This window comes from Onychostoma macrolepis, chromosome 05 (genome assembly GCF_012432095.1).
Source record: "Onychostoma macrolepis isolate SWU-2019 chromosome 05, ASM1243209v1, whole genome shotgun sequence".
Classification (NCBI taxonomy): Eukaryota; Metazoa; Chordata; class Actinopteri; order Cypriniformes; family Cyprinidae; genus Onychostoma; species Onychostoma macrolepis.
The window spans coordinates 13,513,715-13,540,753 of record NC_081159.1 but is presented as its reverse complement, the minus strand read 5'-3'; the positions used below and the strand labels follow the sequence as shown (position 1 = coordinate 13,540,753).

Here is a 27,039-nt window from a genome sequence, read left to right as displayed (position 1 = left end):
TTGTTTTTATTCATCATTGATCACATCTGATTGGTGATAAATAATAACCATCATGATATTTTTATTTAGTTGTTCTAAATTAGCATCAAGCATTTGCATGAATGAACTTGAGATTGTGTTCACACCAGAGAGGAAAAGCTGTAGAGGGGCACGGTTTAGGCCACAGTAGCCCATCCAGCCTGAAGATGGATGGCTGTGTTAGTGGCACTTTGATTAACAGCTCCATCCGGACTTTGGCTGGTGGCTCAGCAGTCTGGAGCGGCTCCAAGGAGACCCCACTAGCCCAGCTGTGCTGAAGCAGGCAAGGCCTCGGCCGATGACTGCAGTGGCAGGAAAATCCATCTTCCTGCACTGAGCCTCCAATGTATTTCCCCCTTCTACGTTCACTGTGTGATTGAGGATTTAGTGCATGTTCTGATGAATACACACACAAACACACTCATCATTTTCTCTTTCACCTAAATGGCACCTCATCTCAATGCAATGTTGATGGAATCAACGCTGCTGATGTGCAATACAGAACTTTGCTAATGATTCTTCTCCGCACCGCCATCAACACATCATTCAGTGCTCCTTTCGATGATTTCACCATTATGAGGGTGATAAAAGAGCCCTGGTGAATTTCAATGCAGCATATTTTGGAGGGGAATTCTACTGATAGACCCCTCCAGGAAATAAATACATACGAGATAAGTGTATGTTTACTGCCAGCTGGCTAAAGATAAGAGGAGAATTTGACAAAAGAAAGCGAAAATGAACAACATAAACAGGTAGACAGAGAGGGGAGCAGCATTTCCTGTTTTTTGGGGGCGTCCCACATCATTTGAGTTGACTCCATGTTGAACTCTATTCATTAATCCTAATTTCACAGTGAGTCAAACAGTACATATGCATGCACTCTGGCGCTCTTTATTATCAGGTCTGCATGCTAGATAAAGTGTGTTTAAGAGGCTGGATGCATCCAGTTTACCAGTAATCCTCTTTCTTCATCACTTTTAAAGGTTTTGCGTTGGATATGTTGAGACACAATTTTAATCATTCAGCAGAATTTGCAGCAGGTCCATTTTGGGAGTCACTCCTGCTTCAAAAGACTGCTTGCCTTAGAAATTTGACACATCTTTAATGTATTTGCCCTTATCAACAGCACCCAGGAAATTGGCTTTTTATATGAAATAACCTTTTTGTTTTTTCAGGAATCTTCATTGCCCTGGTGCGTAATGGGAATTATGATCAGTTATGAGTATCCTCACATTTCTGCAGGAAAGGTGTGTAGGTGTGTATGTGTGTGTGTGTGTGTGTGGGTGGGTGGGTGGTGGGGGGACCTCTTTTATTCGGGTGGCTCACTTCTGCAATATTTCTGTCATGAACAACATTAGCAATCTGGGACTTGATGCCTCACAAAATTAAAAGTCTAAGGATGAAGCGATCTGTAGAAAATTGTCACTTTCTAGCTCCCTTTCTTCTAAACCAATATGTCGAATGAGTGTTTAGATCCCAGATGTGCAATGAGGTCACAGTTAGATGGACCAAAGAGCCGGTCCTTAACCAGTAGGCATGTGTGTGCAATGTGTTAGCCAAGTTGGAAATCGTTCATTCGCGAGATGGTCTCATTTCCCTTCCCTCCCTCTCTGCAGACTTACTCTGGAATGAGACCAGCATTCCAAATATCCATGACTGTGAGTGATGTAATCCATTAGCTTAGCTTGCAGGAATCACTGTTCTGTGTCTATGACAGATCTGGATGATTCCTGATGGAGCAATACTATACAAAACGCAAGCCCAAATTGTAAAAGACTCCTGAATGACTCGTCTCATTATTTTGATAGGTTTAAGACTTTGTCTGCAATACAAATCTGTATGTCAACCTCAAGAAGTCTTGATTCACATTTAAAGTTCATGATCATCTATAAATCAGCGTGACCTTTTAGAGAGAGTCTTCGTTGCTTTGTTTTAGTGAAAGGTATATTGATGTTTCTGTTCATTTCCAAGTTGAAATAAGAACAATCAGACAGCTTCAGACATGTTATTCTGTGCTACTAATTCATCTGTCTCTTGGTAATATGGTGAATACTAATAGTGGTTTGGTCCAGTGTATGCTTTAGGCTTCTAAAATAGAGGTTTTTGCAAAGTTGTTATTTTTCCTATTTAGCCTATGTAGTTAGAGTATGCTAATATTTTGCATACTTTTGGGCATACCCTGCTGAAAAAACAGCATAGCAGATGGTTTGAGCTGGTTTAAGATGGTCCTTAGCTCATAACCAGCTCAAGACCAGCTTATAACCAGTTTATAACATCTTAAACCAGCTTATGACCAACTAAAGACCAGCTTAAACCAGCTGCCATGCTTCAAAACATACCTAACCAGCATTCTGTATGCATTCTGAGGTAATAGTTTATCCCATTGTTGGATTTACGGTCTTCTATACTAAACGATTTTACTATAACAATTTGGGCCATCGTTTGATGTTAACTGGTCACAATGCAAACCCAACTGAAAACCACTGCCCTAGAAACATATACATGGCCTACATGCTTACATATCAAAACCTTATAATTCTCACCATGTAATTCCATTTGGAGTACACAAATGACAGAAATGTAATTAAAAATTGTGCAAAAATTGTCAGCACTGCATTGTTTGTTTGTTTGTTTGTTTGTTTGTTTTTGTCTAAAAACTAGTCCTTGACTTTCATCATGTAACCAAAAATTCATAATCTGAATATAAAAACTAGCTCTATATGAGGTTCTGAGGACCAAAGAAAGCAGATAAGAAAAAAAAAGAGATTTTATAGAAAGTTAATTTGCAGAATGACTGAAAAGTCTTTCTTTGAAAAAGGAACAAAGGAGATTGAGTGGGGGCACAGGACTCCCAAGGGGGAGGCATAAAGTCAACTTCACATGTTAGATTACTTCAAAGCGTGAGAGAGTGAAATGGAAAATTTCAAGTGCTGTTTCCCTCTAGAGTATTTTGAGCTTAGCAGTGGAAAAAAACAAGTTACTTTTTGAATGATTATTAATATGAATTAATTTACTGGTGGTGGTAAAATCACACCATGCTAAAAACAAAAACAAAAATGTTAACAAACTACAGTTTTTCTTTCTTTCTTTTTTTATGTCATATCGACAACATTCAGTGTTCAAACACTTTTATATGTGGAATAATATTGATGCTTTAAGACTTAGACACTATAAAAAAGAAATAAACATTTACTGTAACATTAGTTCCTAATAAATGAATTTATGATATAATAATACAAAAAAGATTGTATTAAAATAGAAGCATTTTGTCTTGTAGCCTTTTGGACCCCCTCAATGTTAAGCCTACACACTTTTTCCATTCTAGCTGTCCGGTTAAAGAGTTTGAACACACCCACACAGTTACCATTTGTTTGACGTGTAAACGTCACATCCAAAAACAAGGTTATCTATCAGAGGTTTCACTGCAGTCAAATGCATAAATCTAAAACCACACACACACAAAATAATGTATATTTTTAGAGTTTGAAGCCCAGGTGTGGTATGTTACACTTTCTTCTGCTGACTGGTATTTCACACTGTTTTTGTGACTTTTGATCACATGACCATTAAACGGAGAACAGGAAATGGGTGAGAACTGAAACTGTGACATTTTAACAAGTGTCAGCTCATTTTTACTTCACAGTTGAACTCATGTATAGCCTCAGGCTATGCAAATCTGTAATAGTTTTTCTCCTTACATTGTTAAATGACAAAAGTGCAATCATTATCATTGTTCCAGAGAACAAACTGAACATACAGGTTAGGCATTTCTCTCAGAATTTGATGAAAATGTTTTTGTCAGTTATCTGTACACTCTAAAAAATGCTGGGTTAAATATGGACGAACCCAGCGGTTGGGTTAAACATTTAACCCAACTGTTGGTTGAAAACAACTCAGCATGTGTTCTGTCCAATATTTACCCAGCACTGGGTTGTATTTAACCCAGCATTTTTAGAGTGTAGGCTAGGTAACTAGCTAGGCCTATTGTGTTTCATAAATGTAGAGCTCTCGTATCAGTTTTGCTCATACTGTCATTGACACCTGGCAGTATAGAGGATCCATATACAGTATTTGTAATATATATGTTTTTGTTTACAAACTGTTGTTACGATGGTTACATCAACCTGTGTATTGTGATAGCCCTGCAGATTCTGTCTGCTGGCAAAGAGAAACCAGCTACAACTCTGACAATCACAGCAGCTGCAGTTTCCATGTTTAGATCATTTTGCAATGGCTGAATCACAGAACGACATTCACAGAGAACAGAGGCGTATTATGAGGCGATTGATGTCTGCCAGCGATTATTGAACTCTTGGCAGGTAGAGTGAGGTGGCGGCGGTTCCCAGGAGACTGTGGCCACCATCTGGACTGGAAAGAGATGCAAACAATTCCCCCTTCACAAAGCCCCTGTGTGCTGCTCTTGCATTAATATGTAGAAAAAAAGTGAAACTGAAAAATGATAATGTGGTAAATGTTCCAACCAGTCTGATTTAGTGGCATCAATATAACCAGTGTTTTGTTTTGTCTGTGTAAATGCTTCCTTAGGCTGATGAAAAGGATGAACTGCTCTCCACAAAAATGACATGTCCATTACATTCTCTTTATCATCCATTATAAGAGGATGTTAACTGTATCCAAAATTGCAGCAACAATCTGGAGAAAGTCTCTTATCTATCTACTCGAATAAATGCTGTTCTTCTGAGCTCTTCTGAACTTCATCATAAAATCCTGAAAGAAGTATCAGTTTCCACAGAAATATTACTGTTTTCAACTGATAATAATAATAATAAATGTTTCTTGAGCACCAAATTTGCATATTACAATGATTTCTGAAGGATCGTGTGACACTGAAGACTGGAGTAATGGCTTCTGAAAATTCAGATTTGCAATCACAGAAATAAATTCTATTTTAAAATATATTAAACTAGAAAACAAATATTTTAAATTGTAATAACATTTCACAGTATTACTGTTTTTACTGTATTTTTTGATTTTAAAAAAATGGAACCTTGCTGAGCATTAGAGTCTTCTTTTAAGAAAGTTGAAAAAGCTTAAATTCCTCAAATATTTGAACAGTAGTGTAAATGTAATCATTTTATAATGATTAAATATACAGTGAGGAAAATAAGTATTTGAACACCCTGCTATTTTGCAAGTTCTCCCACTTAGAAATCATGGAGGGTCTGAAATTGTCATCGTAGGTGCATGTCCACTGTGAGAGACATAATCTAAAAAAAAATCCAGAAATCACAATGTATGATTTTTAACTATTTATTTGTATGATACAGCTGCAAATAAGTATTTGAACACCTGAGAAAATCAATGTTAATATTTGGTACAGTAGCCTTTGTTTGCAATTACAGAGGTCAAACGTTTCCTGTAGTTTTCACCAGGTTTGCACACACTGCAGGAGGGATTTTGGCCCACTCCTCCACACAGATCTTCTCTAGATCAGTCAGGTTTCTGGCCTGTCGCTGAGAAACACGGAGTTTGAGCTCCTCCAAAGATTCTCTATTGGGTTTAGGTCTGGAGACTGGCTAGGCCACGCCACAACCTTGATATGCTTCTTACAGAGCCACTCCTTGGTTATCCTGGCTGTGTGCTTGGTCATTGTCATGTTGGAAGACCCAGCCTCGACCCATCTTCAATGCTCTAACTGAGGGAAGGAGGTTGTTCCCCAAAATCTCGCAATACATGGCCCCGGTCATCCTCTCCTTAATACAGTGCAGTCGCCCTGTCCCATGTGCAGAAAAACACCCCAAAGCATGATGCTACCACCCCATGCTTCACAGTAGGGATGGTGTTCTTGGGATGGTACTCATCATTCTTCTTCCTCCAAACACGTTTAGTGGAATTATGACCAAAAGTTCTATTTTGGTCTCATCTGACCACATGACTTTCTCCCATGACTCCTCTGGATCATCCAAATGGTCATTGGCAAACTTAAGCCAGGCCTGGTTTAAGCAGGGAACCTTCCGTGCCATGCATGATTTCAAACCATGGCGTCTTAGTGTATTACCAACAGTAACCTTGGAAGCGGTGGTCCCAGCTCTTTTCAGGTCATTGACCAGCTCCTCCCGTGTAGTTCTGGGCTGATTTCTCACCTTTCTTAGGATCATTGAGACCCCACGGTGAGATCTTGCATGGAGCCCCAGTCCGAGGAGATTGACAGTCATGTTTAGCTTCTTCCATTTTCTAATGATTGCTCCAACAGTGGACCTTTTTCACCAAGCTGCTTGGCAATTTCCCGTAGCCCTTTCCAGCCTTGTGGAGGTGTACAATTTTGTCTCTAGTGTCTTTGGACAGCTCTTTGGTCTTGGCCATGTTAGTAGTTGGATTCTTACTGATTGTATGGGGTGGACAGGTGTCTTTATGCAGCTAACGACCTCAAACAGGTGCATCTAATTTAGGATAATAAATGGAGTGGAGGTGGACATTTTAAAGGCAGACTAACAGGTCTTTGAGGGTCAGAATTCTAGCTGATAGACAGGTGTTCAAATACTTATTTGCAGCTGTATCATACAAATAAATAGTTAAAAATCATACATTGTGATTTCTGGATTTTTTTTAGATTATGTCTCTCACAGTGGACATGCACCTACGATGACAATTTCAGACCCTCCATGATTTCTAAGTGGGAGAACTTGCAAAATAGCAGGGTGTTCAAATACTTATTTTCCTCACTGTATGTTGAATATTATAAGGAATTGCATGACACAAATGCTATATTAAAGTCAGAGCCAGGTATGAAAAAAATAATGGCCAATGATGCGAAACAATTATTTGTGATATTTCCAGTGTATCAAACCTTTACAAAAACATCCTCCAACTTTTATGTATTTACTCTAAATGAGCATTTGCATCGACTGCTTGAGCCATTGATGTCCATGAAAGTGTGTTCAGCACCAAACACCACTTCAGTCCATTGTCCCTCTCATTAAGAGCATGTCGTATTCATTAATATGGATATAAGAAATTAACAACAAACAATAACAACAACACAGTTACCAAGGTAGCTAAGAACAACTAAAAGCCAACAAAGATTCGCAAGGACTTGCATATTAAATGGATGATTCACCCCCAAAAATTAGTGGTGCATGAGTAAAATGAATAGCACATTTAAAAAATATCTGATGTCTTTATTCACAAGGGCAGAACAAAAAGTCAGATAGACAATAGAAATATTCATGATTGCTTTTTTCATATACGCTATAGTTAATACATTTGTGCTTAATACTCAGCAAAATTAAATTACAATAAAATCAGTGGAAGCCTCAATATTTACACAAAGACAGTTCAAGTAAAATATAACAACATCACTGATATATTTTTATCAGGTAGATAACTCTACTGAAAGTCTCAGATGGTAAACATGACAATATTCACAGCTGAAAGAATATGATCAAACATAACCAAAAGACCTGAAATGTCATGATTCAAATTAAAGTGTGCTAAGGTGACTTTTTCAATCTATGATTGTATTTTAAATGTTAATAACCAGATTGAATTCAAGTATTTAAAAGTGAATCAAGTGTAAACACTGTGGCTGTCTCACAGCAATATTTTTTTTTTTTTTTTTGTCGTCATCTTGTGCTTTAACCAATAATGTGAGTCTGGGGTGCAGCTTCCTGTTTTTCTGTACAAGAGCCTGACAGATGGGGGAGATAGGAGTGTTTGGGAAATTTAGTGGCACTGAAATTACACACTTTACCTTTAAAATAAAATAAGTTAATACCAAAACCCCCCAAAAATTGCAATCATCAAAAGGAACAATAAAAATACCGGTAAATTACTGTGATAACAGGGGGAAAAAAATCAATTCCACAAATCCATTTTAAAGTCATAAACCAGTTCAAAACAGAAACTCATTTTATGATTCACATAGAGTTTGATATCTATGTTGATCTACTGTAATCCATTAGATTAAGCAGAGTGAACACGCTCTTTAGTGGTCTGTATCGTCACCATATAATCATAGCTATACGTATAAACCAATTTTCACAATATTGTAATTAAATTATATTATACAAGGGAAGCAGTTATAACCATATTATTTAGAATTCTTACAATTAAGCTTAAATGTCTTCAAAAAGTCTGTGAGATACAAAGTTCAAAGACATACTAAAAATACCTCGAGCCCGCATATGTGAGTCTACCACACTTCCGCAGAAGCATCGGTTTGTATAAAAATCAATGTGCAACAAATTCTTCATCATAGAGATCCTGTAACAAAAATATAAAAAGAATGCAAAGTCTATGTACAATGAGAGTCCACCACAGTTTTGCATCTCACAAACGTGCAACACGTGCAGGTAGATCAGACGTCATACTGAAGTCCTGGGTTTTCTGATGACTAACTGGACGGGACCCTCAGAGACCGTTTTAATGATGTTCCAGGCATCGTAGTGCATAAGACCCTGCAAAGACCTGCCATTGATGGCTAGAAGTTCATCTCCGACATCAATGACCCGGGACTGTTCAGCGGCTCCTCCTGAGTGGTGACAAAGAACACAATCACAAAACTTTACATTCTTATTGTGCTCGGAGGTGAGCTAAGCTTTCTCTTGATACACGGGTTACACACTAGTCTCCCCTAGTGGACATCTTTAAATGTTCGAGTAGAGCACTCACCACGGAAAACGCGTTTGATGTAAAGAGGTCGATCTCCATGGGCAGATGCTTTGCCTCCGTCTAGACTGAACCCTAAACCGGCTGTAGTCTTCAGTAACTCCACACTTAAAGCCCCGTCTGGCCCCACTTCCACACCTACAACACACCAAGAAGCCAATTAGGAACAGAAAAAGGTAAAAATCCAAGCTAATAAGTTAAAGACTGATAGCGGGTTAATCTTTAGGACTCCAGATACTCACTTGTTTTATGTTCTCTGATGCTGTCTCTATGGCCTGGAGTTGGACCAGTTCCAGTCTGAAGGGGAAGTTCTTGTCTAGGCGATGTTGGCTCAGTGTTCTTGCCCTTCTGGATGATCACTAATGCCTGCTTTGGCAGTCTGGTCTGATGAAGGCAGGACAGCGCCTCTGCGTGTGTGATACCACTCAAGCCGGTGCCGTTTATTGACAAAACTCTGTCTCCTCTGTGAATGGTACCTTCCACGCCTGCCACCCCTCGAGTGAACACCCGATGGACCTATGACAAAGAAATATAGCTTAAACTTAGTTTTAGAAGGTAACTTAATTTAGTACTATTTGACTCTATGTGAAGAGTTTATTTGCAACAACAAATTTTCAAAAATGTTCAAAAATCATGTTTTTATTTTGTTAGTTAGCTTTTCTTTTCCTTTTTTTGTTATTTTTACTTCATCAAAATGACCCAACTGCAGTTTGATTGAGATTAATTGGAATGCACAATGAAAAAACATGATTCTTGAAAATGGTTAAAAACGGAGTTATGTTTTTGCAAATGAACTCTTCAAATTTAATACTAGTTCCTTTGAAAACCACAAGGGGGAGATAATGTGTAATTATAAATGCTACTGAAAACAGCTACTGATTTTTCATTTATTTATTAATTTATTTTTTAATCAAAAGGTTTCAGTTTTGCTTGAACAAAAGCGCTTACAGTAATAGATTTCTGCTCCAGATCTACTCCTCCGGCGATGCTGAAACCCAGTCCAGATCCTTGCTCTTTGGTTAAGATCACAAAGTAAATGTCATCTTTAACCTAAATAAAAAGATGTGTGCAAGACTGGTTAACATTTTTTGAAATCAAAAGAAAAATATATACCGCTATAAATAGGGTCCATAAAAGCAATGACTGTTCTGTTAGGAAAACAGCCTGATAAAAATAACAAGAAAAGTGACAGTTCAAAAATTGTGAGCTTTATAAATATTAATAAGCCAAAACAAAAGCATTTCTTTAACTGCTATCTAAAGGCATATCTTCCCCATTCTTTAAAAAGAAACATCAAAAAATGCCAGATCGTCTTTATACTTAAAATATTAGCTTTCTAAATAGACTAAACAAATTATTTTGAATACCATTTTTGGAATACGAAAAATACTGTGAAGCCAGAGACATGATAAATTACCTCTGAAAGAGTGCTTGTTTCCTGTATGAGACTTGTCACATCCAATTTGGTTGTGAGGGAACACAGAACATCTTGCACTTTATTTTGGTCCAAAGGAGAAGATTCAAGATCTTTCAAACTGTTGGAGAAAAATAACACCAATATCAGTTGTAACACTGTTTTTTTTCCCTAGTCAGCAATGTTAAAATATTTACAACTAATGGTTGCTAAATGTACTGGATGTAGGTTTCATCAGTAACATTTGTGCAGTGTCACACAACACAACACTGAAATAAAAATATAATATGTGCTGATATGCGACCCTAAAGCGCCACTAAAATATAAAAAACAAATAATAAAACTTAAAAAATGTAATTACTAAAATAAAAAAGGCAAACTCAATAATCAACTAGTCTGCTGTTGTAGGACTAGTAAACTGTTTTAATCTTTTTTCATTGCACATTATAAACTGGTCTTCCCTCACCTTATAGACCAGCATGAGAGCCCTGTGATCTGGCCTTCGTGTTGGTCCCCATTGGTTGAACCAAGAACCCCAGCATCAACACTGCTCACCCTGGTCACCACGGTGCACTGCAGGTTGTGTGATGCTGGGTCTATGGACCTGCAAGGGTAGATTTCCAGCTCCGTCTTAAAGATCACATTTCCAGGGTCACTGGTGAAATCCTCAGTGCACAGCTTGTCCAGTTCAGGCATGCTCAGTGCCTTTATCTCTCTCAGTTTGGAGCGCGACAGGCCTCCATGTGTGCGGGCATTGCGGGAGCGCAGTACTGGTGGTGTGTGTACAGCAGGCTGGTTCACAGAGGCCTCATTTCTCACCTTCTCCTTCATAACAGCTTCTGTGGTTTTGTTTTGAGGAGTTGATTCAGAGATGGTGACAACTGAAGTGGAAGATGAATTCTGTGGATACGGTGGAGATGGGGTTGAGCTCAAGTTGTCTACACAAGAGCTGAAACTCCTCCGCAAAGAACGGCTGTCACTGGACTGACTGCTAACAGATCCAGCATACCCAGATAACCTCCGGTTCAGAGGTGGCTTTGAGTTATTAGCATAAAACGGTATGTCTATACACTTTATGACAGATCGATCAAAGCTGGCTAGATTCTCAAAGGACTGGATTCTTTGACGAACTGAGAAGGGGTTTGGGTCAAGTGGCCCACTAATGTCTGTAGAGCAGCTCCTGCGGTCTAGTCCCCTCAGGTACAGTTTGGATATGCTTGTTTTGTGACTAGAAGCAGCATCTTTATTATTTAGATTTTGTTCCTGGCCATTGCAAGAAGTTTCATTTGTTTTATTAGTACCGTTATGGTGCGAACAAATAGATGAAGAATTGGTTGATTCTAATGGGACAGCGTGTCTTCCAAGAGAGGAGTCTGAATTCGATTCCTCCCACTCGACTTGATCAATCGACATCGGGGCCGAGCTTAAATGACTCGCATTCCCAACTTCCTTGCGTGAAAATAACAAGAAAAGTGACAGTTCAAAAATTGTGAGCTTTATAAATATTAATAAGCCAAAACAAAAGCATTTCTTTAACTGCTATCTAAAGGCATATCTTCCCCATTCTTTAAAAAGAAACATCAAAAAATGCCAGATCGTCTTTATACTTAAAATATTAGCTTTCTAAATAGACTAAACAAATTATTTTGAATACCATTTTTGGAACACGAAAAATACCGTGAAGCCAGAGACATGATAAATTACCTCTGAAAGAGTGCTTGTTTCCTGTATGAGACTTGTCACATCCAATTTGGTTGTGAGGGAACACAGAACATCTTGCACTTTATTTTGGTCCAAAGGAGAAGATTCAAGATCTTTCAAACTGTTGGAGAAAAATAACACCAATATCAGTTGTAACACTGTTTTTTTTCCCTAGTCAGCAATGTTAAAATATTTACAACTAATGGTTGCTAAATGTACTGGATGTAGGTTTCATCAGTAACATTTGTGCAGTGTCACACAACACAACACTGAAATAAAAATATAATATGTGCTGATATGCGACCCTAAAGCGCCACTAAAATATAAAAAACAAATAATAAAACTTAAAAAATTTAATTGCTAAAATAAAAAAGGCAAACTCAATAATCAACTAGTCTGCTGTTGTAGGACTAGTAAACTGTTTTAATCTTTTTTCATTGCACATTATAAACTGGTCTTCCCTCACCTTATAGACCAGCATGAGAGCCCTGTGATCTGGCCTTCGTGTTGGTCCCCATTGGTTGAACCAAGAACCCCAGCATCAACACTGCTCACCCTGGTCACCACGGTGCACTGCAGGTTGTGTGATGCTGGGTCTATGGACCTGCAAGGGTAGATTTCCAGCTCCGTCTTAAAGATCACATTTCCAGGGTCACTGGTGAAATCCTCAGTGCACAGCTTGTCCAGTTCAGGCATGCTCAGTGCCTTTATCTCTCTCAGTTTGGAGCGCGACAGGCCTCCATGTGTGCGGGCATTGCGGGAGCGCAGTACTGGTGGTGTGTGTACAGCAGGCTGGTTCACAGAGGCCTCATTTCTCACCTTCTCCTTCATAACAGCTTCTGTGGTTTTGTTTTGAGGAGTTGATTCAGAGATGGTGACAACTGAAGTGGAAGATGAATTCTGTGGATACGGTGGAGATGGGGTTGAGCTCAAGTTGTCTACACAAGAGCTGAAACTCCTCCGCAAAGAACGGCTGTCACTGGACTGACTGCTAACAGATCCAGCATACCCAGATAACCTCCGGTTCAGAGGTGGCTTTGAGTTATTAGCATAAACGGTATGTCTATACACTTTATGACAGATCGATCAAAGCTGGCTAGATTCTCAAAGGACTGGATTCTTTGACGAACTGAGAAGGGGTTTGGGTCAAGTGGCCCACTAATGTCTGTAGAGCAGCTCCTGCGGTCTAGTCCCCTCAGGTACAGTTTGGATATGCTTGTTTTGTGACTAGAAGCAGCATCTTTATTATTTAGATTTTGTTCCTGGCCATTGCAAGAAGTTTCATTTGTTTTATTAGTACCGTTATGGTGCGAACAAATAGATGAAGAATTGGTTGATTCTAATGGGACAGCGTGTCTTCCAAGAGAGGAGTCTGAATTCGATTCCTCCCACTCGACTTGATCAATCGACATCGGGGCCGAGCTTAAATGACTCGCATTCCCAACTTCCTTGCGTGTCAGCACAGGTGTAGATGATGAAGAGGATGAAAGTCGTACCTCAATGAAAGTTCTTTGAGTGTTGACGACAGTGACCTCTGATTTTGAGACTTGCTCTTTTAGGTCCGAGACTTGTTCCTTCTTGGAAGGCTTGAGTTCTTCTTTGGTGGTGTTGATGGAATTTGTCTTTAAGACACTGGACACAGTTAGTTGGTCAGTTTTACAAGAAGTAACCCTGATCTTCTCAGATGTTCTGGTGGATTTAGGGCTACCAGTTGGTGTGGTTCTTTTGGAGAGAAGTTTAGGAGACTGACTTGGGGAGCTGAGAGCTTTTTTCTGTCCTATACTTTCCACCCTTGGCGTTCTAGAGACGGACTGTTCTTGGTCTTTGGATTTACTCTTAATACTAAGACCCTTAAGTTTAGAAGAGGTATTTGACTTTTTATCATCAACTTTGAGTCTACTTCTCAGCAGGGGTGAGATAGGGGTGTCATTAGGGGATTTAGTTCCCAAAGATTTGGCACTATAAGAGGTGGATTTACTCTGGGTTTGGGAAAGTGATGATTTCAAGTCAAGTATAGGATTAACTTTCTCTCTCTCCTTGTCTTTTGGAGCAATTGTAGAGGAGGCCTGCCCACTAGTTTTGCCATTTAATGCCTTGGGCTGTGACACAGTTGACCCCAGTGGCGCTTGCCCAGTATTGAGTTTCTCTACTGACAGAGATGCATCTGAGAGCAACTTAGTTGTCCTCTCTTGACTTCTTGGGGTGACGTGACTAATGTCCTGAGAAACAGCGGGGGAAGGGACACCTGTTGGTGTCTGGCAGACTTGAACAGATTTTGAAATGGTTTCACATTTTTCATCAGTGTTGCAGTTTCTCTGAGATGCACACGTTGCCTCATGTTGTGTGGGTGTGTGTCCACTCTCCCCATTTAGGAGATCATCACCTGAAACTTGAGGGCAAAGTGGATCTGGTAACTTGGAGACAGAATGATTCTCTTGCGAATCCTTGTCTTGCATTGTGAGTGACAGAGGGTTGTGGAGATCCATACTAGCAAGTATGCCTCCACCAGCAAGACTGTCAACAGTCTGGCAATTGGCCAGGCTTTTTCTATCTGGCAGAGAGCTGCCCTCTGATTGGCTGAATGCAGGCTGACTGACAGTGCTGTAACAGAGCTCAACCTCTTCCTCATCTGAGTCGGTGTCCCGAGGACCCTCACAGTGACCTTGCGACGACTCTACTTTGACAGCAGTGTCTGCAGAGTCACTCTCAGAGTCACTATCTTCCACCAGACTGTACATACTTGGTTTCTCTCCATGTCCTTTCTCTAGAGGGACAATGTCCTCTCCCAGATTACAAAAGTTCCTTGAGTAACTATTTAAAAACGTCTTTCCTACAGGAAAATGGCAAGCGCTGTTCCCCACATCTATAGCAGAGAAATCCAGAAGGTTATGTTGCGATTGCGCTGCAGTCCCTCTGTCGTCTACTTGACTGCACTCTTCTGTTTTTGCACTTGCATCTGTGGAATCCAAGACACTTCTGTCTTTTTCTTTACTTTCTGCTGAGTTCAGTTCAGTTATGACATCATCAATATTAGTGACGGGAATGCTGTTGCTGTGGATTGCTAATGCCTGTTTCGCATTGGTTTCTGATGAAAGGCTTTCTTGGGCTGCAACAATAGTTTTGTCCATATGATTCCTTTCTTCTGGAGGTCTAGGTGTCTCACAGCCAGAAGACATAATCAGGCTAGAAAGTCGATCTACAGCTGCAAATATGGACAAAATACACTATGGTGACACATTATATCATATTCAGTTAATCAACACGATTCGTCACATCAGTTTGCACTTCAAATCAATAATAGGCAGTTAAAACATGTCAAACAGAATCGCTGGATATGACGACGTTACATCAAGATAAATCCTACTATACAAGTGCACCACTGAAGCCTGCGAGAAAAGCTACAAATTGCCTGTATTATAAATCAACATTCCATTGGAAAACTAATCTTTTCCATTCTCCTACAAATATGCGTAGCAAATTATACTAAAAGAAACCCAGATCAGTACCATTGCAGTTCATTTCATAGTCTGATATTTCACTGATTCTGTTATTCATTAATGTTGTCCAAAGTCAGCACCACAGAGCCAAACTCCGTAGGAAACTTTGGACTACTATGAAATAACTTTTCTGAGAAAAAAGGTGAGTCTCACTCCGAGCATACCCAGGGATTGGTGGGACACAAAGAGAAAGGATTTTTGTATTGTTTCTGATGATGTACTACTGGCATCCTGGAGGCATATTTTCTAAGACTTCGCTCAGTTTTATCTGAAGCCGACACCTCTAAATTTTCTATTCACGATTAAACAGACAAATGTAAAATATGCAACATTTCCTGAAATACTGAATGCATTCAAAGGGTATTTTAAAAAGGGCATAACTGAAAATGGTAGACCTGGTGGTACATTCAACATGATGGAGTGCATGTTATTCTAAACATCATGCACACGGCTGATAAATACTCATATTTACATTAATGCATATGAGCATATGCTCTAATGTATATGAAGAACAAGATCGATCACATACAGTATAAACATCAGATGACGGCAGGTATAGACAGACAGACACATATTAATACATTATATAACAGTTGTTTCTTGAGGCTATTGCTCTGCATAATGAGATTCAAAAGATCTACAAGTAACAAATGTTTTGACCAACATTTTATGAATGTGCTACATCTTTCATTTAAAAATTTGATGTGGCAGTCAGAGCAATAACACCAAATCTAGATTCTAATTGACTAACGGCCTCTACGAAGCATTAGCGCTGTTATTCTACACATCTACGGTGGCTACGGAAGTAAAGTAATCAATAGTCACCATTGACAAATAGCCAGGAGCTTGCAGTTCCCTTTGAGCTGGTGAAGGGTACTGCCAGAAAGGGGAAGCCTGTAGTACTCCTATCTCTTTAAGGCAGCATGGGAAAAGACAGACTGATCTCTTTATTGCAGTGGCAATACTACCTGTGCTTACAATCTCTTGTGAAGGATAAATTATAAAAGACCTATTTATCCTGTTATATTTTGATATATTGTTTATATATTTAAGAAACAGCTTTAAATCTGCTGGAGCACCACAGTCTGCGGGAATGGAGGAGGGAATGTGGATAATACTTTAACAAGCCTTCTAGAGCAATATGACACTATACATAACACAGCATTGACTACTATTCTTGATCATAGCAGATTCATATGTTGATTATTAGATTGTCCATGTAAATTGGGACCAGTATCAGGACATTTACCAGTGTAGTGTAGAAATGATGTTTAATTAGATTAGGGAAAATATCTTGTGAGGTTATAAAATTAGGTTAATCCAAAAATGAAATCCTTTATGTTGTTCCAAACCCAATATGACTTTATTTCTTCCACAGAAAAATGAACAGAGACAACAAGGATGCAAGAGCACCACAAAATCAGTCCATATGAAATGAGTACTATTAGAAGTTATTTCTTTTGTGAGAGAAACAACTAGTTTTATGATAATGTTATGGTGAATTTCTCTTTTTTTAAGCTTGAGTTGTCTGAGTGAAGCTTGAAGTTTAAGCTTGAAACTGAGTGAGTCTGCAAAATGTCTCCTTGTGTGTTCCACCAAAGAAAGAAAATCATACGGGTTTGGGACAATATAAGTGTGGGTAAATGATCAGAGTTTTCATTTTGGGGTGAACATCCTTCTTTTGGAACATTTAAATGAGCAGACATACATGGGAAAAACCCATCAGCAAAGCTAATATCAACTTCTCATTGGTTAACTCCAGAAAGCAATAGATACAGCATGCCGGCTGGAACTCACCTGAGACTGGCTTCTTAATCTCTAAGGTCAATGTGATTGGCAGGTTGTGCATGAGGTCACAGATCTCCTGATAGGTGGATGTACACACAGGGGTGTCACCAATTGTCACAATCTCATCACCAACGCTCATCTTCCCTGAGGCTTCCTGAAGGAATAGACATGAAAAAAATGGGTGAAATGCATTCATCAGATTTATTCTGGAGATATCTCATCCATGCCTCCAAGCACAACCAGCTGTCCGACACAAAGTGTTATATAATCAACAGTGAGGGAATCGTGAAGAATTTAACAATTCTGGTACCTTAACAGTTCCATTAACAATTCTTTCAGTCTTTTAGGGAAAGAAAGATATAAATAAATAGAAAATAAATACATAGGGATGGCATAAATGTCAATAAAACATCAATACTAAACAAACAAAATGTGGGGTCACACTTTATTTTAAGGTCCAATTCTTGCTATTAACAAACCATTAACTATGACTTTTGCCTCAATAAACTCCTAATTTGTTGCTTATTAATAGTTAGTAAGGTGGTTGTAAAATTTAGGAATTGAGTAGGATTAGGGATGTAGAATATGGTCATGCAGAATATGTGCTTTATAAGTACTAATAAACAAACAATATGTTAATTATAGGCATGCCAAATGTGGTAAGATTTTTCATTCATTTTTATGAAATGCATGTACATATTTAGTTACTCATTGTCATGTGTACAACCAGCCTGTAATTAAACTGAGATCTCACAGTTGTGAACCGTGTCCTTTTTGTTTATTATTATTATTTTTTACCAACACATACTCATTATAATCATAAATAATAATAATTTGTTACATTTATATAGCGCTTTTCTGGGTACTCAAAGCACTTTACATGATAGGTGGAATCTCCTCAACCACCACCATTGTGGATGATGCGACGGCAGCCATATTGCGCCAGAACGCCCCCCACACGCCAACTTATTGGTGGAAAGGAGACAGAGTGATGAAGCCAATCAGTAGATATGGGGATGATTAGGAGGCCATGATGGTCAGAGGCCAATGGGCAAATTTGGCCAGGATGCCTACTCTTTTTCGAAGGACATCCTGGGATTTTTAATTACCACAGAGAGTCCTCTGTTTAACACCTTGGTTTAACATCTCATCCGAAGGACGTACAGAGCTGTCTCCGTCACTATACTGGGGCATTAGGACCCACACAGACCACAGGGTGAGCACCCCCTGCTGGCCTCACTAAAGCCCAATTTATACTTCTGATTCGGACCTACGCCGTAGCCTCTACGCAGTAAGCTGTGTGTCGGTTTTGATTTATACTTCTGCATCGTCGTCCGCGTCGACGTGCAGTACATGTGTGGACCGCTAGTCTGCAGTGTCCACGGGCATGTTGCTGGTGTAACCCACAGTACCACGGCAAAAGCCGAAGAAGAAGCGGCTCGTCGGAGAAGCATTATAGCTGTGACGGTGGCAAATAAATATCAAATCATTAAATCATTATTTAAAACAACAAAAAGGGGACAACAATGGAACAGGAGAAGATGGCATTCTTTCAATCTACACAATGACGCGTACCACGGCAGATCAACATTGTTTGTCGCGGACAACTACTGATGTATAATGCTATAGTATAATAAATGATAAGACACTTGTTCTTTGTTTTGTATTATTTTAAATAAGAAGGTGTGACATTAAACTATATTAAAGTGCTCATAAACGCACACAAAACTCAAGTACATACGGAGGGAGGGGTTCTAGCAGACCAATCACAGCGCTTGCGGTCCGCGTAGAATTGACGCGCTGTTAGATTTTTGGAGAGGTGCACGTCAGGTATAGCATAGGTTAAGGCGCAGGCCTGTGAATCTCTGCGTAGGTTCGACGCAGAAGTATAAATTGGGCTTAACCCCACTTCCAGCAGCAACCTAGTTTTCCCAGGAGGTCTCCCATCCAGGTACTGACCACGCTCAACCCTGCTTAGCTTCAGCGGGCAACCAGTCTTGGGCTGCAGGGTGATATGGCTGCTGGCATTAGACTTGTTTGTTTTGGAAATGGATTACACTGGTTACATTATATAAATTTAATTCACAAAAAAATGCTCATGAAAGTCATTCTTTTGCAATTTTGCTGTTTTAAGCTATAGATTCAGTAGTCATGTTGTGGCACCACTGAATCAGTAATGCGGGACTACTCTGTCAAAGTACTTTAGTATAATATTCCGTTCGCATTGGTGGAAGAATGAACATGTGAAAACCATCAACAGAACCAAATGTCTTTTGGTTCTGGTCATTTCTTTTTAAAAGTCTCTTTCTCTTTCAGCCATAGTTGAATGTTTAAAAACATTTTCCAACAATTTCCAACCTACCCTTTCCGCAACACCTCCTGGTCTCAGCCCTGTGATCAGCACCTTGAGTGGAGCGGACTTAATCTCCAGATCCAGACCAAAAGACTCGGTCTCACTACGCTGGAGCACTATTGTCTCAATGGTGCAGACCCCTGCTAACTCACTGGATTCCCCCTTCTTGCAGTGCAGCATCCTGCAGGGCGGCCGTGTGCTGTTCTGTGTAACCTGGGCAGCTGTTGCTGGAAGTAAAGGTTGTTCTTCACCCTTGGCTCTTTGTGGAGGGTTGGGGCACTCGATGCTCATCATGCTCTTGACACGAGTCACGGCTTTGTGCTCCAGCTTGGGTGAGCGTTTGACCTCCTGCCCTTCCCGATGGGGCTCTTTTTTGACACCCAGGTTTGTTCCTCCGGCTGCCTCCAAACAGCGAATGGGCATGAAGGGAGATTCGGCAGCAGGCGGGCCGCTAGGTCCTTCCTCAGATTCAAGCGAGCTGCCGTAGAGCGGAGTGGCTGGTTCGCTGCCGATCTGTCTATGGCTCTCACTGCTATCCTGGCTTTCATCATCGACCTCGAGAGATGACGTGGCTATTACAATACCAGAGTCTTCCTCTTGGTGGTGGTGGTGGCCGCCATCCGAGACCCCGTGAAGACGGCGACGGAAAGGGCCACTGTCCTCTTCAAGGCCGGTTTCGTCATCGCTAGGCTCATCCTCATAGCAGATGACCCGACGCTGACGAAGAAGTGGGCTGCGAACAGAACTTGGACTGCTTCCCACACTGGCCTGTTGGGGTATGTCTGCAGTGCGACCAGCCCCTCCAGAGGCTTTACAACATTCTGGGGTTGTGGGACTACTGTCTGAACCTTTATAGGAGCAATCCTGAAAGACTGTTATGATAAGACGACAAAAAAAACACACGGTCTGGTGATAAACTGTCACTGATCTTTTTATCAACATGACACTTTAGATTCTGTAATGTTACCATGCGGCTGAGGTGCTGCTGATTCCTCCATAGATGTATTACAGCTCCTGCTACTATGCAGCATGTCGTCATCACTGGAACCCATCGCCATGGTCTCAGAAAGGGAAGAATGGCTGGGTACATCGTGAACCGAGAAATACTGAGAGAGCTCTGCCTCTGAACTCACCGAGCCTTGCTGCAGAGTCAGATGAAGATATAAAATTAGAATCTTTCTGAAGATCAACAACATTAAAGGGATAGTTCGGCCAAAAATTAAAATTCTGTCATTAATTACTCACCCTCATGTCGTTCCAAATGTGTGAGACCTTTGTTCATCTTCGGAACACAAATTAAGATATTTTGATTAAATCCAAGAACTTTCTGCATGAACTGAACTATTTTACTACGGTTGAACCACTGATGTCACATGAACTATTTTAAAGATGTCCTTACTACATTTCTTGGTCATAAAACATGTCAGTTATGTTGCTGCCCGTGCAGGGTCAGAAAGCTCTCGGATTTAATCAAAAATACCTTAATTTGTGTTCTGAAAATGAACAAAGGTATTGCAGGTTTGGAACGACATGAGGTTGAGTAATTATTGACAGAATTTCCATTTTTGGGTGAACTAACCCTTTAAGTAGTGTGCATACATTGGCCAAAAAAAGTAATAGGATGCTTAAGTCACACTTAAAAATGTTACTGTCACAAAATACTAAAGCAAGTGGCTTGTGCAAATAAACCATGCTCAGACCTTACTTTTTCCTTTTCACTTTTCTGGGTTAATTATTTTTGCAAACAAAAGGTGATTTGTAGTGTATGCAAGAAGTCAGTGATCTTAATTTTGAACAAAATATCTTGCTTTATCATTTGAAATTTAGCAAAAATGTGCTTTTGTGGACTGTTTGCTTGAAAAGTGTGTTCTTGCTATATGTCTTTAAGTAAATACCACTTAGTTTGGTATTTTGTTATTTCATGCAAAGACATCATTTTCATCTCATTTGTTTCATTGTAGCTAAAATGCAATTAAAATGAAGTAAAGTTTTATGGATTTGATCAATTCCAAGTCTATTTTCTCTGACAAGTTGAGACCTCTGTAGACTAAAGCCTCTAGTTTACCCTGCTGGCTGGCTCAAGGAATCTCTTCATGGTCCAGCTGAGAGCAGGATTACCCTCACCCTGCTTGACTTTAACAGTGGGAGAAGGACTCTTCGATGGCAGGCCTGTGAAAGAGAGCACAAAAGAAAATAGCTCTATTTCTTGCAGAGGTACAAACCACTGATCTCCAGTTATCTAATCAGAGAATAGAGCTGCATCTGAATTTCAAAACAAATATTTGGAACTTGATATGAACTTGATAAATCAAAGCCAAAACAGAGCTTTTCAGAATTTAACAATTTTTTAACTAAAATCTATAAACTAAACCCTGTGGCTTCTAGAGCCCTGAGAAAAGTGGCCACAGTCAAACCAAAACAGAACAGGCAGTTTACCGAGCGTGTGGGAAGAATGACTATCTCTGTGAGTGGAGCGAGTGATCACTTCATCCATCTCCTGTTCAGACACCTGAGGGTGAGAGATGATGATACAAAACACTCAGCCATTGAATCTTACGGACCATGGAAAAATATGGTATATCCTAAGCTTCAGTCTTAATTAAATATCAAATATAAAGTATCATATCTCGACTATTGTTTACCTTAAAATGAGGCAAATGACAAAATATCTTCTCTGACCACCAGGTGGCACTGTGATTTAAGCAGAGCAAGCTGCCTAGAATCTTCTTCATAATTCTGTTTTATTTTACTTTAAATGTAACCTTAAATAACCATTTTTATGTCTTACCTTACTATCAATGAGATGTATTTTTATTCAAATAATAATAAACAAATAACAATACAAACAATGATAATTTCAGACATCAAATTACAGCATTCACTGAGAAAAACATTGAAATGTGTGATTCTGTTTCTGGTATTTCATATTAAAGAATACTAATTACATTTAAACAATGTGAACCATTTAGCCTAGTTGTTTTGACACCACACTTTGAAGCACTCTGCTACAGGCAGATCCCAGTTTGCCTTTATACAACTCTGCTAGAAAAGGCCTGACTGACGAGATGAGATCAGGTTTTGCCAGATCTATTTCAGTTGAATTTTATTGTTGACTTCAATACAGGTCTTTCTCAACTCAAAGGAATTGATCAAATATAGCATAATAAAAGAAACACTCAACATCTGAGTGCAAAAACAGACTCTTCACGCCACATGCACCTGTATGGCAAAAACACGCTTAAAAACACTGCTGTCTTTAACAACAAATCCACCCAAGGAAAACTTTTCCAGCTCCTCTGTATCTGAGCCATGGGCCAAATATGTGTTTATGCCAAGACAAAAGTTGGACTTTAAAGACTATAGGAACATATTTCTTAAACAAAAATAATAATAATAATAATAATAATTATATATATATATATATATATATATATATATATATATATATATATATAAAATTACATGTCAGGTGCTGATTTAAGTAATTAATGACCCTTTGAGAAAGGCTTCTGACCTTGTGTCACATGGTAAGTGTTAAGCTAGTCTTAACACTGCTCTACTCATGGCACATTAGCACTGGCTCTCATTTATCAGGCCGAGAGAACAGTCAGCATATTCTAACCACCAAAATCTCCCGCTGTACCCAACCCCAGCCACATTTCTCAACATCTTGATTCATTAGGTGGATGAAAACCAAGTTATGCCAGCACAAGAGGGAGAGGAATGTTGTTTACTTTTTGTCAGGCTTCAATGATTCATGCTAGGAGCAAATTACAACTTAACAGGTGGATGGTGCTTTTGATTTCCACTTGCAGCAGTCTGGCAGAGGAAGAGACCCTTGTGACTGAAGGAGTGGGACCACATCACCACACCGATGCTTGGGTTTATTTATTCGTAAGGGGTGTTTACATTATTACTATTTCTATGGACATTAAAATATTTCATTTTCATGGAGCATTAACCCTAAAAAAGTTGCTAAACTATTTTAACAATGTCCTTACTGCCTTTCTGGATCTTGAACGTGTCAGTTGTGTTGCTGTCTATGGAGGGTTAGAAAGCTCTTGGATTTCATCAAAAATATCTTAATTTGTGTTCCTAACATGAACGAAGGTCCTAAGGGTTTACAATGACATGAGGGTGATGAATTAATGAAAGAATTTTCATTTTTGGGTGAACTTTCCCTTATACTACCATAGATTCGCAGTTGTTAATGAGATGATAGTTTGTAAATACAGTCATTTCTATACGGAGGCTAAATAAGACACCGTGGTGGGGCTCCACATGTGTGTCTGTGTTTGGCTCTTACTTTGGGGTTTGGATGTCGGCTGATGATGAGGCTGACGGGGCCAGGTCCGCATTCACTCAGGATAGCATAGGCTTCACTCAACGCTGCGTGTCTCAGGCTCACAGAGTCCACCTCCAGGAGCTGGTCTCCTCGACTGATACATACATACATACACACATTAGTCATCAATATCATGAACATATTGGCAAGGCAAATTTATTAATGTAGCACAATGCAATTTAAACTGTTTGATAGTGAAAAAGAAACAAAAGCATAATTTCACATAAAATGCATTTTTAAAAGGAATAAGTATTTCTATTCCAGACGTATTTTCAACATTCATAATAAAGGTAAGAAATGTTACTTGAGCAGCATAAAGCATATTAGAATGATTTCTGGAGGATCATGTTACACAGAAGACTGGAGTAATGGGCTTTGCAATCATAGGATTAAATTACATTTTAAAATATAATAAAATCAAAAATGGTTATTTTACATTGTAATAATATTTCACAATATTACTCTGTTTTTACTGCATTTTTGATCAAATAAATTCAGCCTGAGTGAGAATAAGTGAGAATCTTTCAAAAACATTTAAAAATCTTACCAACCACAAATTTTGATTGATATTGTAAACTGGCAAATTTGACATTCATGCATTCAGCCCGGACTTAAATGTGGATAACGCTGCAGGACATCTGATATTTTCTGGAAGCTGGTTCCAGCTGTGTGTGGCATAATAACTTAAAGCTGTCTCACCTCACCTCAACTCTGTCCTAATGATTTAAGAGATTTATAAGGTTTATATTCAATAAGCACATTCAAAATATATTTAGGTCTAGACCATTGAACGATAGAGTATAATATACATCACATGATAACAGGGATTACCATTGATGTATGCAATCCAAGGGTATTTTAAGTGTCAACCCAATTGCATTTGTTGTAAAAATAGACATGCCTGAAAGTGTATTACAGCCTTATCTTTCCCTTCAGACAGCTGCAACCACTTTCACAACTAGATCTAACATTCAGGACCTCAATCTCCTGCCATAAAGACCCCATTCATGGCTTTCTGGCTCTTTTTGCACATTCTTTTTCAGTCTGTGAGGTGTTTCATCTAAAAAGCAGCAAGCACACACAAACTCTAGCAAAATCACAAACAAAAATGCAGACAACGAAGAACAAATGAGGTTTATTGATGTTTTACACATTCAAAAAAATAATCTGCTTCAAACACGTGTACAGACACATTGTAGGCTCTGTAGGGAAAATGAAGATCTATGTGAATGTTCTCCCTAGTGGGGTCTTATTCCTGCCGCTCCCTTCCTTAATTAACTGTAAGTGAAGAATTTAAGATGATTGCTCAAAGGGGTCCAGTGTCTGCTAAGACACTCCATTTCACTACTTAAGCCATGATGAAACCATTTTACAACTGATTTTTTTATAGAAACATTTTTATTTTGTTTTGTTTTTTCTTAGAAGCGCACCTGAACTAAAAAGTCAGATTTGCTTAGAGTCAATTTTTCTACTGATTAACCACTGTTAAACATTGAAAAACTGAGACTTGAATAAGAAATAATGAATATTAATTTACCACTCAGTTACTGTGTATGAGACGTAAGAATCTGTGCGGGTTCCACATGATCACTATATAAACAAAAGTCTACCTGAGTCTGCTATCCATTTTGGCAACAGATCCTGGTGCCAAGCTGTGGATGTAGATCCCAGGAGCACTGTTTTCCAGTGTTAGACAACAGGCACCGATACCCAGCCCCACACCTGGCTCTGAAACACATACAGAAACAGCTTTGCCAAATTGTTTACTACACATCAGGCATGATTCCTGAGTCTTATTTCTACGGTTAAAGGGATTTTAGACATTCTGTCGCAACAGGTGGGAAATTTTAATGCCTCCTCAAATAGATACAACAACTGCTGAGGTTAAATTACCCACTAAACGTAAAGGAAATCAAGCCTAGAGTCTTGATTTAGAAGACTTACATATTTGTAACTTAAATATGCACACTGCAATAACAAACGTCATGTCAAAGAAGTATGCAGTGTCCCTGAAGTGAAGAAGTTAACAGAACTCAAATAATGAGAAAGGCACTTGGAAGGTCTATTTATTAGTACGACGATCCAAGAATAACAGTTTTCATTTTGGCAGGGCGATTTATTCGGACACATAATGAGCCTAAGACTTAAACACACATTCATCCTGACACACAGGTGTGTGTCTATGTTAATAAAAATAACTTTAAAGCCCATTTCCTTGGAATAAAAAAAATCATGTGTTAATTTCAAATGGAAAGGAGTCTTGCAATAACTTTGAAGCTGATTATTAAATTAATACAGGGCTAATGTTTACTTCTCAAGACTGTTTTCTTCTCAGAACAATAAAATTTGGAAGAGCAATTTACCAAAAGCAAACAAAGTACACGTGAACAAGCAAAACTATTACTGTGGCGGTACAGCTGGCTTTTGTTAATTTTGTATACACTACTGTTCAAATGTTTAGGTTCAGTAAGATTTTTTGTGTTTTTGAAGATATCTCTAATGCTTACTAAGGCTGCATTTATTTGATAAAAATTACAAATATTTAACAAATGTTATTATAATATTATATATTACAAATATTCTTTATTTAAATATATTTTAAAATGTAATTTAGGGAATAGTGATTTTTTTCAGAATTCTTTGATGAATACAAAGACCAAAAGAACAGCCTTTATTGGAAATAATAATCTTTTGTAACATCTTACTGAGACCAAACTTTTGCATGTTAGTGTACCTCTCTGCAACTCACTGTTTGTTTTATCAGAAAGCCATGATTGTACCTTTGTTCAGTGTAACCTCCATGATAATGCGATCTTTGGGACCAGGCCCCTTACGAGAGTCCCCATCTTCAAAGCTAGGAGGGACTGGAGTCCCACCACTAGCATTTGAGTTTGGAGAGCTAGATCTGCTGAGCAGGGTGGGTGTGGGACAGGGTGTAAGACTTGGACTTCTCAGACGTGTCCGCACAGTTAGGGTAACTACTCCCTTCTTCAGTTGCTGAAAAGGAGAAAAACATTATCCATTAGATGCTGAATGGGACGAACGCCTAAGAATTCCTAGTAATTTCCTTTTTCCAATGACAAATAATTCAAAGAAATGGGCCTGAGATTAACAGTCCGGAGTTAATTCTTTTCTGAGGTTTTATGCACCGCTGCAGGTGTTTCTGGGGTGACTGAGCGGTTTACCTTGAAGGTCTGAATGGCCTGCTGGTGTGTGAGGCCTTGTAGAGACTCTCCATTCACTTCCAATATCTCATCACCTGAATGGTGGAAAAATAAACGTTCACCAGCGAAGA

At 39.1% G+C, this 27,039-nt stretch overlaps 1 protein-coding gene across 2 annotated transcripts in view; it reads right to left on the bottom strand.

Annotated features, from left to right (window-relative positions):
* Positions 1-7,142: 7,142 nt before the first annotated feature.
* Positions 7,143-27,039, bottom strand: part of pdzd2 (PDZ domain containing 2) — a 78,337-nt gene continuing 58,440 nt past the window's right edge. Inside the window, exons 11-26 of one of the 2 annotated variants that reach the window (XM_058776578.1) lie at positions 26,930-27,003; positions 26,525-26,741; positions 25,355-25,472; positions 23,706-23,838; positions 21,836-21,908; positions 21,465-21,568; positions 20,367-20,541; positions 19,409-20,271; positions 17,056-17,200; positions 13,008-14,963; positions 10,527-11,319; positions 10,064-10,181; positions 9,595-9,696; positions 8,889-9,162; positions 8,650-8,784; positions 7,143-8,509 (exon numbers count right to left, since the gene is read on the bottom strand). In XM_058776578.1, coding sequence (XP_058632561.1) covers positions 8,343-8,509; positions 8,650-8,784; positions 8,889-9,162; positions 9,595-9,696; positions 10,064-10,181; positions 10,527-11,319; positions 13,008-14,963; positions 17,056-17,200; positions 19,409-20,271; positions 20,367-20,541; positions 21,465-21,568; positions 21,836-21,908; positions 23,706-23,838; positions 25,355-25,472; positions 26,525-26,741; positions 26,930-27,003 — 5,447 coding nt within the window. In that variant the 3' untranslated portion in view covers positions 7,143-8,342. Of the gene's footprint in view, positions 8,510-8,649; positions 8,785-8,888; positions 9,163-9,594; positions 9,697-10,063; positions 10,182-10,526; positions 11,320-11,664; positions 11,883-12,227; positions 14,964-17,055; positions 17,201-19,408; positions 20,272-20,366; positions 20,542-21,464; positions 21,569-21,835; positions 21,909-23,705; positions 23,839-25,354; positions 25,473-26,524; positions 26,742-26,929; positions 27,004-27,039 lie in introns of those variants that run through there. The other variant, XR_009271394.1, reaches the window with a different exon arrangement.